Below are 17091 nucleotides of genomic sequence, written 5' to 3'. Positions count from 1 at the left end.
GTTAAAGATATTTCGTATTGATGCTGCAGAAGAAAAGGCGGCATTTCACATCAGGAAGGCAGCGGAACAATAGTTGGGATTGTGTGAAGAGTCTCCGATTACAAGGCTGAACGATCGTAAAGATAGTAGAGTTGTCCAGCGTGACAAAGACAAGACTGGAAAGGACATTAAGACCTCCCAAATTTCTCCAGCTTTCAGTGATGGCATCAGTCAGTCCTGTGCTCCCAACAAAGCAGAGTGCTTTGCCTTTGGCCTTTATTAGTTGCTATAAATCACTGTGTCAGCCTCCAGGAGTGATGGGGTGGTGTTAGAAACCTTCCTGTATTGAGAGCATCTCCTCTGGGTCAACTCCAGTGCAAAGAGAGATTAGTTATGTGCACCTGAAGTATCCTGCACATTTTCTGTGGATAAACAGAAAGTGGATTCCAGGTCTGTCAGTCAGAAAACTTTATGAATGCGCTTGAGGAAAAAGTAAAAAGAGAAAATATTTCATTTAGAGTGCACTTTGTGTTGTTGCTTTTGAATGCAATGAATAAATTGTAGGAGGCAGAGCAGAGATAGTGAGCAGTAACACCAAACGGCTGACTTGCTTTTAAAAGTCTCCTTGGGATGTTGTTGTAAAGCTGCACAGTGATTTGGAGCCTCCTCAGGTGCTGTCCTTCCTTCAACTGAAACACCTAAGTTTCCAGGCAGTGACAAAGCCTGAAAGGAGAGACCGGGAGAGGAACTACTGGAAGTGAATTTCTGTTTGGAAATGCTCCAGCTGATAGAGAAGAAAGCTTCTGGGTCAGGAAGCATGTGTGCTCTTCAGCAGTGGTCTGAAAGGAAGGGTAAACCTAAAAACTGGCTCAGCATTGTGGCTGCTTTACTTGCAGTGTTTAAACTCATTAAAAACTCATGGAAATGTTAATTGGGAAAGATGATGACCCCATACGCTGAGGACAGCATGCTAAATTCCTGTGTTTTATACCTCAGCCTCTTGTAGCACAAATGTCTTAGCTGAAGGTTGACATAGAAAAGGTAAATGGGTTGCTGCAGTTGTATTTATTGGTTCTTCTTTCTTTTAATTTGAGGCAACGATAGTATATTTTCTCTCCTTTCCAGTTTATTATCATTGAAGTCAGTTATTGTATTTCAGTTTCACCATCTATCTCCCCCAGAAATCCCAGGAAAAACTTTTGTTCACAACTTTAGCTAGGTTTTTGGTCACTTGCAACATGGTTTGAACAGAAGTAGGATTAGATTATGTATATATGAAATAGGGTGTTATTGCCACACAGCAATGTTGTTTTGTAGGTTTGGGGTGTGTTAATATACCAGTATTGGACTGTGGCAGTGATGCTGAAGGCTTCGGTCAGTGGCACACACGTGGTCCCCTACTGCCATTTAAGACTCCTTAAATTATATGTGATGTCCACTGGGGCTGGTAGATGTGACACAGGACAGCGTGAGACTTGTGTCCTCCTCAGCCAGCAGCTAAAAGCCAAGCAAGGTCACCCAAAGTGGCGCTGGACTATGGATAATTGGATCAGACCCTACATGTCCTGCAAGTCAGGAGCATCTCCACTAAAGCCAGTGCTGGTGTAAGCCTTTACTGGTGTAAACAGAAGAAGATGCTCACTGGGACTTGTTCAAAGGCAATTACACTGTTTTGCAGTTGTGTCTTCCATGTGTTTTCTCATTTTAAGGTGGACATAACTGGGCAATATGATTGTGAATTATCTGTGCCATCCAAATAGAGTGAGATTGCTTGTTGTCATGACAACAAAAGATGGTGAGGTGTTTACTTGAAAGTGAGTTCTGCACAAGCGTTCACATCAAGCTGTGTCTGAAGATCAGTGTTTGAAGAACTATTCTTCAGAGAGTCCATTCCTCCTTTAAAATATTTGCTGTATTTGTGCAGTTTTACCCCAGGATATATGGAAGATGGCTTTTTGAAAGCTTAACCCAGGACAGAGCGTACGCTTTTATTTTCAAAAGGCACTCTCTAGTTCAGTAATGGAAATCCTACCTAGACTACAAATAGCGGCATATGGAAAAGCCAGCCAGTCAACTCTCTGCTGTTTATATAAAAGGAGTTTGTAGCGAAGACAGTTCCTTTTAAAATGAATCATATGGTAACTCACTTTTATAATCCTTTAATGTCTTTTTGGCTTTAAAAGGTATTTGGGTTTAAGAGCATGCTTTGTGATATTAATTTTATCTCACTGAGCTTTCTTGCGTGTATAAATCTGTGCTGGGGCAGAAGAGATATTATTTATTAATTCCTTGGAAGTGCCTTTTATACAGTGTGTACTGAAAAAGAAGTGTGTATTTGATATTCAGATGGGGCTCTACTCTACTCTTCTCTATGAGTAAATATGCTATGTATAAAAAGAACTGTGTAAGTGCTGCATACCATTAAATAGTTACCTGACTGCCTTCTTGCTATAGTTACCTTCTAGTACGCTTTCAGCTGCTTACTGTCCAGAGGGGTCTTCATTACCTTTCAGTTAAGCTTATGAAGAAGGTGCATTTGGTTGTGTTCATTTAATATAAACAGAGAACACTAACACTATCATAGAGATACATAGGCTGAATAGCCAGTAATATTATTTGAAATTCTTCAGTCATAGGTTTGGTTTTGGTGACTGGATATTAAATAAAATGATAATATGTAGCACACATATTTGTATTTTAAGTATGTGTGTTTCTACCAGTGCATAATTGTAGTTAAGGAAGCTAGAGACGGACAGAGAGGAGTAGGGAAGAAGTTGATAAGAATGCTTAAATAGGACTTGCACTTTTTACACAATAGGAAAATCTAGCTGAGTAATTTTTTACATATCCAGTGCTGCTATTTGAAATTTGAATTGGAAATTAAAAAGTTTCAGTAAGGTTTTAATACATCTGAAATCAGGGTTTTTTCTGTTTTTTGGTTAGAGCACCTAGCTCAACTGTGTTATGGCCCACGAGTTGTGGTGTTGTAATCCCAATTTAAAAAAAAATACTGATCTCAGAAAGAACTCGGCACTTTCTGAGGCAGCTCAGGACCTTGAAAAGTCAGATCTTTAGCCAGCCCTCTACATTTTGTCTTTGTGCTTGTTTCTTAAATATTTCAGTAGTCCCTTAATCAAAATAAGAATGTGTGACTAGTTACTTTGAATTATGCAGCATGGGAAATACTATTTAGTTATTTATTTCAAGTAGCAATAATACATCAAAGATTGGTGTCAAAGGCTCCTTAGATTAATGAGAGGGGCAATGTCAGTGATGGTGAGGAAAGAAACTGGAATAAGACCAGAAAAGACAAGTGGCATGACTGGATTTGTCAGACATTTGTAAACATCAATGGCAAAACATATATTAATCATCTGTTTTTCTTGCAAGCTTAAAAATTGTGAACTTGTGCCAGTTTTCTGTACCGCTCTTTTCTGGTGTCATACCTGATGAGTTAACTATAACTCATTTCCTCTGTCAATGAGACCAACTGGCTGTGTTGGTAATCCGCCACATGTCTAGCGCTGGTGCTCCCAGATCCTCCCTCCTCCACTGACTCCGTGTATTAGCTCTGATTGGAAAGTCTCGTTGGAAATTAATTGTGTAAGACAGAGGCCAAGCTCTGGCATCCCTGTCAAAGGAACATTGGTATTAAGGGGTGTGCAAGGACCTCAGCGTTGCTGCCTTTTCTTTTGGGTAGCCTGCAATGCTGCTAATCTGAATTGTCTCAAAAATACTGGAGTTGTTCAGGGAGTTGTTGGATGGCTACGTGTATGTTGATCAACATAACCCTGAGACTGTCAGGGTGCAGGTTATGCCTACGGCAGTGTAATAGATGTCAGCAAATAAAATTACTGGACTACTGCTGCACAGGTCAGCTTACCTCCTTACAGTGCTTATGTCTCTCCTGCACGTGCCCTTTGGTTTCCTGTATCAGACAAGCTGAGGACTGGACATGTTGTCCATCCCATCTCCAGTTCTCCCCTGCCTTAGGCAAGGTCAGCAAAGACTAGAAGAAACTAGCTAAGAAGGCACTGAAGAGGTAGCAAAGGCAGCGTGGTGTGTTGTGAGCAGGATGCCAGGCTGAGGAGGTACCAGGGGGCGAGGAGGTGGGCTGGGAACGAGCAGACAGGCCCCTGTTCCTTTGGCTGATAGACGTGGATGATGCAAAGGGAATTTTACTTCTGTGTGCTTTCCCTTGAATCCCAGGAAACTGAAGAATAGGAGATGGGCTCTGGGAAAATACTGGAAATATTTTTAAAATTAATTTTTTAAAATTTATTTTTAAATTAAAATACTGGAAGTATTTTTAAAATTAAAAAAATACTCTGGAAAAAATAAATTAAAAAAAAATTATGGGTAATCTTGTTTGTCTCAGTTCTTTAGGAGTCAAATAATTCAGTGTATGAATTGACCACATCTTGCAACTCGGACATCCTTTCTTGAAGGTTTTCTCTACTGTTTCCTGGTCTTGTCACTATCTCTTAGGGATTCCCCTTTGTATTTTACTTCCTGTTCCATAAGTGTGGAATTTGGAGAATAACCTCCCTATTGGCCAGCTGGTGCTAGGCCAGCCATCATTTTTCACAGTCCTCTGGAGCCTACCTTGGATCTTGTTTGCTTGGAAGTAGTCCCATTGATTGTAAATCTGTTATATGACAGAAACTCTGGAGTAGGGAGCATCTTTCTGGTGGCAGTAAGCTTGCAAAGCAGAGCAAGATGAAGAAACCTATCTAATATATTGACATGTGACTTCTGATACGTTCTCTGTACAAGAGACAAAGATACGTACAAGCCAACTGAGAAAATAACAGCTGTGATGTTGGAGAGTAAGCAACAGAGGCTTGTTCTTTTGCTTTCTCAGTCAGGAGTAGCTGCAATTATATGTCTGCAGTTTATAATACGTTGGTTTCCATTACATGTAAGAAAGAGTTGAACAGGTCAAGTATTTGAGTGATGATACCTGGGCAGTTAGTGTCAGCCCTTCATGCTGCTCACATTAAATTTTCAATTTTCTTTCAGCAGTACACATATGTAAATTGACAGTCATCTAAATGTAGACAGGAAGGGGTTGCTGAGAGTCGTAAAAGAAGAGTGAGTCGAGCATATCCAGCAAGTTAGCTACTTGGGTAAGAGATGTTTCATTGACTCTTTTTGCCTTGCAGGAAGAATGCAAACAAATACTGGCTCGGCAGAAATCCAGTTCCCAGTCTGATTCTCATGATGATGAGATTTCCCCTCCTCCTCCCAACCCAGTGGTAAAAGCCCGACGCAGGAGAGGGGGGGTCAGTGCAGAAGTGTACACGGAAGAGGATGCTGTTTCTTACGTCAGAAAGGTAATGTGTTGCCGTCTGTCTGATTCTGAGATGTACAGGACAATCAAGTGACTCATATTTTGCTCATAATTTGGAATCATGGGTCAGCCTGTAGGATGGTGTCCTCATGCTGGCATATGCATGGCTTGACCATCTTCTTCACACTCAAGTTCTTTTCCTGCCTCCTTGACTAAGTACTTTCCCCATAACTGTTGCTTCAGCATTCTCTATTCTTCCCCTTTTAGAGATGTGCTGCTAATCTGTTTCCCTTTTTAACAGGGTGGGTAATTCTCAGCCATTTTCTTGGTAATCACAGCCTCCGACAGCTTCTGGGTTTTGTCAGAACCTCACAGTTTTGGAAAGCAGCCTTTTCTATTGCTGCATTTCCTGCCTTTTTTTTTTTTCCTAAAAAGTCACTTCTAGCTCACGTTTTCTAAGCTAGCTCATTTAGGTTCCCTAGACCATTCAGGCACATGGTTCCTGTGTTGATTGGGTACTACTTAACCCATAGGTTTTCAGAAGTCTGTTGACCATCCTTGGGCAATTTTATGTGACCATTGTCTTTGAAGAAATGCCAATCCCAAGTTAGGTAATTTCTTCAGCAGGAGCACTAATTTGGGCTTCTCTTTTTTTAACTGCCTTTTTCACAAAAAAATCTAGTTACGTTGTATCCTTGATATCTCTTAATAACTCTTCAAATTTTTTTTTAAACTGGCCAAAGCTCTCCAAGGTTATTAAAAGACAGACATTACAATAGCGTATGTCACGTTTGTTTAGGGAGCTAGGCTAAAAATGCACTTCATAAGGTTGACAGATGCTACTGATGTGCTTTTGTGCATGCCTGGAGTGGTTTTAACCCAAAGAGCTTTTTCTTTATGGGAATACGTTTTGTAAGTCACTGTTTTTTGGCAGAATACTTTTTGCCTTTACAGTCAGATGTGCTGTTGTCATCCATTTATGATACAAGTTCACTGGCTGCTCTGGGGATTTCTGTCCCAGGAAGCAAAGAATTAGGATAGCCTTTCATCCTAAAAGCAAGTATGGAGGAGTATTCTTGTGGCTGTTAAATAATGCTTGCAAGTATACAGTAAATTTTAACAGTACTGTGGTCAAGCTATTAATGCACTGCACTGTTAAAAAACTTGTGTGATATTTTAAACTTTCAAACCACTTTCAAACACTTTTCTTTCTGGGCAGTTTGCAACATGCCCCTTAAAAACTTCCATGAAGAGATCACATTTCTCTCTGCTTAATATGGGCTCCATCTGACTCTTCTGAAAATCAAAGGAAATATTCCTTCCCACACCCCTGAGTAATTCTTTTATGTTTATAATGGAACCTGGAGTTAACTTTGTTTTCTTCCTTTTCCAACAGTGATGCCAATAAGCCCTGACAGTAGCATGGGTAGGCAAGAGCCAGAAGCAGCAATACAGATTGTATTCTGTGCGTTCTGTGACTAGGGCTGTTATGGTTTTAATTTCCTAGGAACTGACTGAACCTAAATAATAGTAATTTAGGGGATGGTTTCTTGTCAGGCTACAGATACTGCAAGGAATAAAGAACTAGCACTGGGAGGGTTTATGTCAGTGCTTTGTCTTCTGCCGTCGGCAAATGAATCCCATGGTGAATCCCATGGATGTGTGTTTGTGACAGAGATTTCTAGAATACAGAAATAAAGGGAGACACTGAAAGGACAAATTATGAAACTAATTTAAAAGTGTAAAAAGCAAGGCAAGGGTTGTGTTAGACTATTGCAAACAGATGGATTTTTAGATAGTAGCCAGGAAGAACCACTGGCTTGAATTCAGGTGCTGGATAGAAACACATCTGGATCATAAGCCAATTTAAAGGATCCCTTGAAGGGATGAACTATAGGATGAGTAGTGCTAAAGGCAGTGCAATGAGTTATGTCACTGGATAGAAAATCAAAGGAGATTTAGCTTTGTGGTTTGAGCAAGTACTTGGCATGGCTCCATTCTGAGGAGCACAAAGGAAGATCTTGCTTCATTCTTGAAACTAGAGAAAGCAATATTTGTCAACACATCTGACATAATATATAGTTAACAACTAACAGAATAGGAATCTTGCTGTAAAGAGGATTATCAGCTTGAAGAGAACATTCAATGATTTCTTGGAAGAGCAATGTAAGGAATGGTCAAATGATTCTTCCTGACATTTGATTTTGGTGAGATGCCTGGTTACTGTGACGCCTAAAGAATCCCCCCTGTGTTTTCTGTGTCCCTGCCCCAACAGACCCACTTCGGTCTCTGCCTTGTGGCTTTTGTTTCGGCAGATTTAGACTGAGAAAGGCTAGTCTACGCTATTCCATGATCAGCCAGAAAGGTTGGAGTTTAATGTCTTAGTGATTTAATTATCTACCCTTTTGGCTCATCAGCAGTAAGCTGAACAGCTAGGGTATTCTTAATAGAGCAAGGGTTCAGGACTGCAATTCAATCCAGGGTTTGTTTGATAGGGTAAAAGCCAAGAATAAAATGGCCAAATGCTCATTTTATCTAACATCAAGGAATTTAAACTTTTAGTTAAATTAGATTGAGTTTCACTCTGATACAAATATCCAGTTTATACATACATGCTTCTCTAGACTTAATTTGAGTAGTCTAATGACTACAGCAGTCAATATAAGTGATGTCTGAAGCCAGAGTTTAACTTCAGATCTTCACAGTGCAGTATTTTCCCTTGAAATAAATCTACAGCAATTCTTTGTGAGACCTGGTTCTACATCAGTGTTCCCATTTGAGACATCCTTCTTCTGGTTGGATGGGTGGTATTCTTGCCTTTCCAGGATGAGGAAAGGAAACTACATACACATCAGCATACTTAGTAACTTAAATAAGACAGAAGTACTATTTCTATCATAAGAAAATGTGAAAGATAAATGTCCATTATCAGACCTTTTTTGTACAGTAATTAAAACGGGCAAACAGATGTTGATCTTCAGATAGGCTTGATTCTGTCGCATTATAATGAAACTATCAAGGAAAATCACATTACTAAAGTCAAAGAACATCTGTTACAAGTCATAACCTTGTTACAAATTTCTTGTGTCTCTCATAATCACAAAGTCTGACTGGCAGGAGTAGATGATTGGCAAATACAGAGATACAGTGTCTTTACTAATATCTTACCAAAATGCATACCAAAGTGGAAAGCCTAACTTGCAAAAGTCTTATAAAAAAAGTTCACCCCATATGAAAACATACTCCTGAATTTCAACATATATTTTGAGCAATTTTTTTTTTTTGCCTTCTCCCCAATTAACAAAAATTAAAATGCCTCTTCATTCTCAAATGCAAGTCCTTCTCGTTTGCCATGAAGCAAATGCACAGGATTTTGACCCAGGTGGGCCTCTCAAGAGCTCCATTCCTTATACCACAACCAGTACTGAAAAGTATGGTGTAATCAACACATTTTTACCTTTTACCTAAAGAAATGTTGCTCATTCTCTAGTTTTAAAACTAGGTTGCTTCTGATATTGTTTGTGGGGGAAGAAGAATATGAAATATGTTTTCCTCAGTCCAAGAGATTTGAAAGGAGACTACACAGCTGCCAGTACCTGCTAATTATAGTAATTTATGGATATCCTTCTCCCCACTCATCCCAGATCTTATGTTTCTTTTCTGGTTGTCATACCGAGAACATAAATTCTTATCCTCACGTTATCAAAACTGTAATTTATTACTTTCTTAGTGGCTTTATGTTATAGCCTAAACCTGCCTCAGTGTTTGAAATCAAACTGCATCCATTATCTTGAATAGTGGCATTTTCTATAGATTTCAAGATCTATGACGAAATACAACCAGGCATGTAATTACCTTTCCTTCTTTTCTCTACAGGTTATTCCAAAGGACTATAAAACTATGACTGCTCTGGCAAAGGCCATCTCCAAGAACGTGCTCTTTGCTCATCTTGATGACAATGAACGAAGGTATGAGGTACTTTATGATTTAAAGGAATCTATAGCTTGACCTGAGGACAAGAAATTATATTAAATTTTAACTCAGGGATCAGAACTACTCTCACTGATGCATTTGAGTCATACTAGATGCACCCTCACACACACTTACGGTATTATGACAGAGGGTAAAATCACAAGCTAAAAAAGGGATAGAATGTATTCAGACATATTTAATGTCTTCAAATCAGCTGTGCCTGATGAACTTTATTCTAGGGTACTTAAGGAATTGGCTAAAGCAATCTCAGAAGCATTTGTAGTTACTTCTGAGAACTCAGGGAAGATGGGTCAAGTGAGGGAAGAGTGGGAAAGAAAAAGCATAACATCTATAAAGAGGAAAAAGAGAATTACAGGTAAATTATTTTGTTCTTTGAATATCTGGAACAAACAAATTATGTGTAAGCACCTGAAGGAGACCAAGGAGTTCAGTAACAGCCAACGTGACTTTTGAAAACTTGAAAATATCTTTTTACAACTGAGTAGCAAGTCTTGTAGCTAGGGAAGGCACAACAGAGGCCAAACAGCTTGACTTCTAGTAACGTTTTCAACATTGATGTGTATGACAGTTTCATAAACAATCAAGGGAAACATGTCTTCAGTGAAACCACTATGGAGTCTATGCAAAACTGATTGGATAGCCGTACCATATAGCAGTTATCAATGGTGAAATGTGGGAAGAGTTGGTCTGGTTTTCATCATTATTGTCATTAATGACCTCAGAGGTGGAATAGAGTATGTGTGTTGAATTTTTAGATGACATGAAGATGGGAAGGGCTGCTAAAACATTGGGAGTCAAGGCTAGAATTCAGAATTATGCTGACAGGTTGAAGAAATGTTCTAGTAAAAGCAGGATGGATTGTCACTGAGCCAAGTGCAGAGAAGTATACTTAGGCAGGAAGAACACCTATGACTATAAGACGGTTTTGCAGTTTCGTAGTTCCTTGAAAAACTATGTGGAGCTTATTGTGATCATGGTCTGAACATTAGTCACTAATGTCAAGCCATTTTGAAAATACACATTTTACTGGGGTAGCTAAACAGGAGAACATGCAAGACGTCCCAGTGTTGGAAAGATTTCAGATGGAACACAGTGTCCAGTTTTGGGCACTGCACTTCAAGAATAAACAGTTGGGGGAAGTTCAGGGAAGAGCAGTGGGAACGATCACAGATCTAGATAACATCTATTCTGAAGAAAGAATGGGATTGGTTGGCCTGCACAAGAAAAGTCAGGGGCAGAGGGACGCGATTATAGCTTATAATTGTATATGAATAATGGTATATGAGGAATAAACTGCTGCGTGTGCCAAAGGGTAAAGAATAACAGATTTAAAGTGCAGTAAGAAAGAGTCAAGTCAGATACTAGGAAGAGGTCTCTGACTGCTTGGGTAGGTTGTGGAGTCTCCACCACTTGAGGCCATTAAGAACAGACTGTGGTCTGCCAGGAATGACGTAAGTAGCGTCAGTCCTGCCTTGCAGCAGATAGGCTAAGTGATGTCATGAGGTCCTTGCCAACCCTACTTTTCTGTGCTTCTGTGGTTTGAAAGGACAAAGACTTTGTCTACACTGACGTTTTTAGTACTGGCGGAACATCAGCAGTACAGTATTGGTGGGGCTACTCACACGTTCTCAGTCAAAGCACGTTTCAAGTGTGCAAATTTTGCTCCCTCTTGCAGGCATTTACACAGTTTAATTACTTTGCAATCCTAATTAAATCGCATTAGCATGCAGATTTCTGGAGTAATTAGAAGAGGATTAACTTTGAACATTTCTTCTAGCTTTTTCACCCACAGCAGAGAATTCTTGTACAGAACTGCTGTAAACCCTAATTATACCTTCAGCATGCTAACGTGACAGGCACTGGAAGGGTAGGTTTTAAGGCTGGAAAAGGGACATTTTGGTAATATGTTATCAAAGTAGGGTGAGAGAGAAAAACTGAAGGAAAAGTGCTTTTTCTTGCACTGTGCTGATTGTACATCATGGTCATGGTTTCTCCTGTCTGTTCCCCATGTCACATTTACCTCTGTCAGCCAGACTGTCCTGTTATGGGTATGTGTTAGGAATGAAGAGATTTGTACAGATTCCCATGTGTGTGCTGCAGATGTGTTGTAGACTGTCTGCTCTTGGCAGTCCTCAAACTATGGCTTGACCAGGTGTATACTGCGTTTGCTGTCAAAGGATTTAGAAGCTTCTTGGTTTCTGGGTTGTGCACTGGAGCATATTCAGCTATACACCATCTCCCTTGCTCAAAGGATGTGTCTAGGTGCCTCGCTCAAGCCTCATGACGAGCACAACAAGCTATTGCTGACATCGGGGAAAAAAAAGGAACTCACGGAAGGATGCATGCATTCTGCTTTTGTAGACAGGATTGTAATGAACGAATAAATTGTTCTCTCTCTGCATTTAACTGAGCTTACTCTTGACATCATACTATTGCCCTTGTCTGGTTTCGTTTGTCAAGTGTGGAGAAGTCAGCAAGTTGGAGCATACCACTGCCATCACTTCCAGTTTGCATCTTGTTGATGCAGATACATAATTCAGTAAAGTAAGTGGTGTAGGACTTCATTTGGGTTCTGTCCTCTTAGAACGGTGGAAAGCTAGGTGAGGATATTTCGTTTTCTGTGCTGCAGTGGTGGTGTTGGTGTTTATTTTCCTCAGTGCTTTCTACACAGAAGACAGTATCATTGTTTCATTTAATTTCGTGGTTGACCATTCACCAAGATGTGGGAGGTGTTCAGGTTGGGGAAGGATGAACTAGCAGGGCTTAATTCCTCATTTACAGTGGATGATTCTTACATTTTTCCTTCTCCTCTGAAAAGATATTTATGTTAATCTGCTTTGTGGCTGTGCAGTCCACATGACTTGTGTTGCACTTGCTGCTTGGCAGCTGTGAAGGTCCTTACGTCTGACATAAACCCTTGTTTATAAAGGCAGTGTGTAGCATATTATCTGTGTGTCAAATATTCCATATGAATGATTAATTGCATTGGAAGTCATCCTGAAGTTAAGGTAAACAAGTATCTTTTTGCACTGGTGTCTGAAATAGTTTTGTTCAAGTCTTATTTTAGATAGCATCTTTTCATGTGGCATGCTTAAAAAAGGGTTGCCATCTATCATCTCATGCATGCACACACATGCATACACACAGTCTGTGGTGTAAAATTAAACTGAAAAGTGCAATAAAAGGGAAACTGTAACTGCATCAGTACTAAAAGCAGCAGAGCTAGTTATCAACAACTTTTGCCAAAATGTTCATTTCAAGAGTTGCTAATAAAGAACAGTGCAGCTCTGCAAAGTGATGTGGCAGTCCACTGTTTTCTCGTGAGACTTTTCCACTGACTTCAATAAGATCTTGATTAAACTCTGGAGCAAGGTCCTGGTTCTCTCAAAGCCAGTGGCAAAATGCCCATTATCTGAAGTGGAAATGTGCTTTTAACTGTAAGGGAGCTGTTGTTCTCATTTGCAAAATGAGGATTGCGTGGCTTTTTAATTGTGTTTCTGCACATGTGCACCTGATGTATATTTTATGTGTGTCCCCCTTTGCCTAGAGCTGGTCTGTTACATGCTCACTGACAACAAAACCTCAGATTTACATGGATGTATCACATACTCATTATCCAAATTTTTTTGAATCGATGAGAAACTAGCTGTAAAAAGTTAAAGCAACATCAGGGCTTCACAAAATTAATTTCTTATTGTGTTTTAATAGGTATAGTTTGATTTTGATTGTTTATTAAAATATTGCACATCTAAAAATTACTGAACTGTATTAAAATTTCTGTGAAATACTCACAGGCAGTGTAAATATTTATGAGCTGTGGGGAAAAAAGGGATGTTAAAGGGGTGATGGGCTTAATTATGAACTAAACAGCTTAGTGAGTTGCAGAGAGTACGTGGATGTGCATCAGTGTGCCTACTTTGGGCTCATTCTTGTTTCTTGTCTTCTTATCAGCCCAAACTCAGTTGCAGTCTTCTCAGAGTAGCCTTATGTCATAGGTGCTTTGATGGGGTTTGCTTCCCTGGTTGGGATGTGTGGCAAAGCCCTTTCACTTTTTATCAGGCATTCTTGTATTTACTCTGCAGCTAGGATGTATTTAATGCCTGGGTAGTTACGCTTGGATTTTGATAGTGTTGTTATATCATCCTGCAGGTCCCTAGGCACGTGTGCTCTAACTTCTCTCTCCTCCTCTCCCCCACCCCATATGATGCATATGGGCTGGCTTATGTTCACATGGGGGTTTTGCCCTTCATTCTGTGTTTCTTCTGTACTCCACTTCCTTCCTGACTCCACTCAAAAACTCTTGGAAGAGACTGCTCAAAGAGTTTTATTAGGTGGGCAGTGGAGCCGGTTAGTTAAGCTCAGATGTGACCGCAGCAAGATTTTCTGGAAAAGCATAGTTCATACTGGTGTGCAAACATCATGCAGAAGCTGTGGAGATGGCCACCAAGAGGACAGTTTTCCCAGGCAGAGAGCACTCTAAAGACCTGCTGGTTATGATCACATATGATCACTGCAAGATCAGCAACTCTGGTCCTGGCTTGGTGCTCACCAAAGCCTTACATATATATGCAGAGTCCTGCAAAACAACTTCTTGTGTGACAGCTCTGAAGGAGCTTCTTGCAGCATAGAACAACTTCTGATACAGAAGACAGCGCTGTGTAGGCTGTGTACCCGAAAGATCTAGGAATTGCTCTGCAGTCTGTTCAAGGATGAACAGCCTTGAGAGGAAACATCGGTGGAGCTGGACCAACAGCCAGGTAAGAAGCATTTACGCTCTCTTTCATTATACTGGGGAAAAGTGAAATGGCAACATTACCTGCGAGGGATTTTTGCATTAGAAACATAAATTTATTTTTTATAGATTATGTTCTTTGCAACAGTTTGTCTTTAACATCAGTTGAGGGCAGAAGCCATCTTGTTTCTCTTCTCTTCATTGCACCTGTGATCCAAGAGGAAGTCCCAGCAGAAAAAGAAGTTAAATAAAATCCTTGATTATGGCATTTGTACCTAATAAAAAGAACTCAAAGATGAAATTACAGACTTTGCAGAAGTGCATATTTCAGAAAGTGCATCTATCTTTGTAATGTCCCTCCAGAATGCTGGTAGGAAGTTACACTTAATAACATTCAAGTGTTGTCTTAGGTGGCCTGTGCTATAGATTCTAATGGCTGAATAAGGGGAAGAAGTTCCTTGCTGATCTTATCCCTCCAGGTTCCAATGTGATCTCATGGTTCAGGTCCGTTCTGAAGGCCTTTAAGAGTTTGCATAAACTTTGCCCCTTCTTTTGGTCTGTGATGCTTGAGAGTTTTGCATATGAGAGAAATCAGCAAGGCAGGGTGTGTTGTGCTGATGCCCTCTCTGCTGCTTTTGTTTTGTTCAGTCAGCAGGCAGTGAATGATTTCTATCTATGCAAAGACAGAATTACACCCAGAACTTGGCAGCATTTTATTTCCTCTCCCACTCTTGGATATCCAGCAGATTAACATCCTCTAAGGCTTCCTAGTTGTGAAATGGTGTACAAAGTCAAAATTGGTGACAAGGGGCTAGTCCGATTGTCCTAATCTCTTCTAACCTGGCAGTAGTGTAGCTAGTAAGAATTTTTGTCGGTTCAGCATGTAATGCTGGAATACAAGTACACCCACTTGGCTTTACCATGATGTTGAATAGTGATGGGGGAAAAAAAAGGAAGAGATTGTTCATTTTCCTTCTGTGGATAAAAATAAAAGATATTTTTTCATCATTTTATTGACAGGATGTTCTTTCTCTACTGGACAGGGGCAACCACCGAGAGGGGGGCAGTGAGAAGGTTCAGAGGTGACCTGCTGTGGGAATGGAATTTGGACCCAAAGCTGATGATTGTCAAGGAGGAGAAGGAAATATAACTGAAGCATAACCAGTGGGTGAGAGAGCAGGACTGAGAGCAGCAGGCATGTCAGTCTTGGTTCCAGGATGTCACCAGTGGCTGCCTGCTCTGTTGTGAGTCATAAGCCACATCTGTCAGTCCCTGGTCAGAAGCTCGGTGGCCTGCTGACCACATAAAGAAGTGGAATGGTTAAACGTTCACCATATCTGTATGTAAATGCTATGTAAAATTTATATGTAAAAGCTACGTAAAACATGTTCATCAAGGAGTAAAGAGAGTAGGTAAATATTTAACATGCACTTCCAGACTCCACTTTTGGCATTTTAGCTAATATCATAATTTTTACAAGCATTTATTCTTTATTACTAATGTACAGGCAGCTGTAATGCCTGCAACAGCTTTCAGAAAACTTTTGTGTGTTTTATTACTTGGATTAATAATAAATTGGTTTGTTTGAACAGCATACTGTTGTGAAACTGCTTTGGAAACAAGAGTCAGGAAATTGTGTTTAATGCTTTTAATAAAATATTGAGCTCTTATAAAGGCACAAAAAAAGCAACAACAAATGAACTAAACAGCAGACAAAACTGCTGTGTTTATTGCAGCAAAACACAGTGTTGCATTTACTCTTGTGTGTTGCCTGCATGAAAAAGGTATGAGAATAAAGGGCATTTTTTATTTTCTGTGCTTGTTGGGGCCAAGATGTAAAGATGAAAATTGGCATTAGTACTGAGCATGCAAGCCAACCAAGAGTTTTCTTCAAGCAAAAGTTCTTAGCCTTTTCCCAGCATCCTCCCAAACATTGTGAAGGGCACATGCTACTGTGATACTGTAGACAGAATTGGAGGCAAATTTTTGTATATACCATCATCTTGCTGTTAGCATTTCAGAAAAATGTTCTACTACCTTGTTACAAGTGTGTTTTAAGTAACCCGTGTTCTGCAATTCAGGCAGTTTTGTAAGCCATGATTGGTGGCAAAGTGGGGTCCTGTAGGGACTTACTGGGCAGAAACATACGCTATTTGAAAGACATTAGTGTCCAAATTAAGACTTCCTGAGCATCGAGACACAATAACGTTCTTAAAAAGTATTTAGGGGTGCCACAGAGGGGAAATAAGTAATCATGTATCTGTGTACCCTGAAGACAAAACATCAGGATTAGTCTTAAATTGTACAAAATGGATGTAAACTAGACGTGGTAATAATTTCTAGTGGTAAGGATGCTTAAATAGATTGTAGAATCTATAATTGTTAAGAACAGGTTAGGCAAATCTCTTTGAACATAATTTTGTTTGTCCTCTGTTTGGATGGGAGAAGTCTCTTAGCTCTATTTTTGTAATTCTTGGATCCTCAGTAGTGGGAAACCAGTGTATTCTTTCTCTATACTTTTTTCTTTTCTCTTTTTTTATCTGTTTGAAGGATTATTGTTATTTCACACATCTTTTATTTTCTCAGCTAGATGAATCTAATTCTCCCCATCTTCCTTTGCAGACCAGGTTCCTCAGACCAATGACCATTTTTGTTGTTCTCTTCAACTTTCTCCAGTTGGTCCACCTCTTTCTTGTTTCTTTATATTTTTCACAGCAACAGGATATTGTTGACTCCTACTTAGCATGTGATCACTGGAATCATTGGATCCTTTCCTGCAGAAATGCTACCTTGGCAGTGAATCTTCACCATGTATTTATGCTGTTGGTTATTCCTGCCCAAATATACTTAGCTGTTGTGTCTTTATTGAAAGTGTATCTGTTTTCTCAGACCATTTCTTCAATTTGTAATCATTTTACATCCTTGTTTACAGCTAGGTATTGTCTTCAAATTCAGAAAACACACTCTTTATCCAATTCAATAATGACTTGGGTACTTTTTTCAGTACAGGCATAATCTAACATGAGAAAAGTGGTTTTCCATGGCTAACAGATGGATTTTAGTTGTTGTCCTGTTGATCTCATATTAAAATAGT

The 17091-nt window shown here is 39.7% G+C and overlaps 1 protein-coding gene across 3 annotated transcripts in view; it reads left to right on the top strand.

Annotated features, from left to right (window-relative positions):
* PRKAR1B (protein kinase cAMP-dependent type I regulatory subunit beta) overlaps positions 1–17091 on the top strand; it is a 103149-nt gene that overhangs the window by 11068 nt on the left and 74990 nt on the right. For all 3 annotated transcript variants that reach the window (XM_082311739.1, XM_082311738.1, XM_082311740.1), the window contains exons 3-4: positions 5145–5315; positions 9149–9240. In XM_082311739.1, coding sequence (XP_082167865.1) covers positions 5145–5315; positions 9149–9240 — 263 coding nt within the window. The remainder of the gene's footprint in view (positions 1–5144; positions 5316–9148; positions 9241–17091) is intronic.

The sequence above is a fragment of the Platalea leucorodia genome (genome assembly GCF_965183815.1).
Source record: "Platalea leucorodia genome assembly, chromosome: 5".
Lineage (NCBI taxonomy): Eukaryota > Metazoa > Chordata > Aves > Pelecaniformes > Threskiornithidae > Platalea > Platalea leucorodia.
Note: the sequence above shows the minus strand (reverse complement) of the source record. Positions and strands in the feature narration are given on the sequence as shown.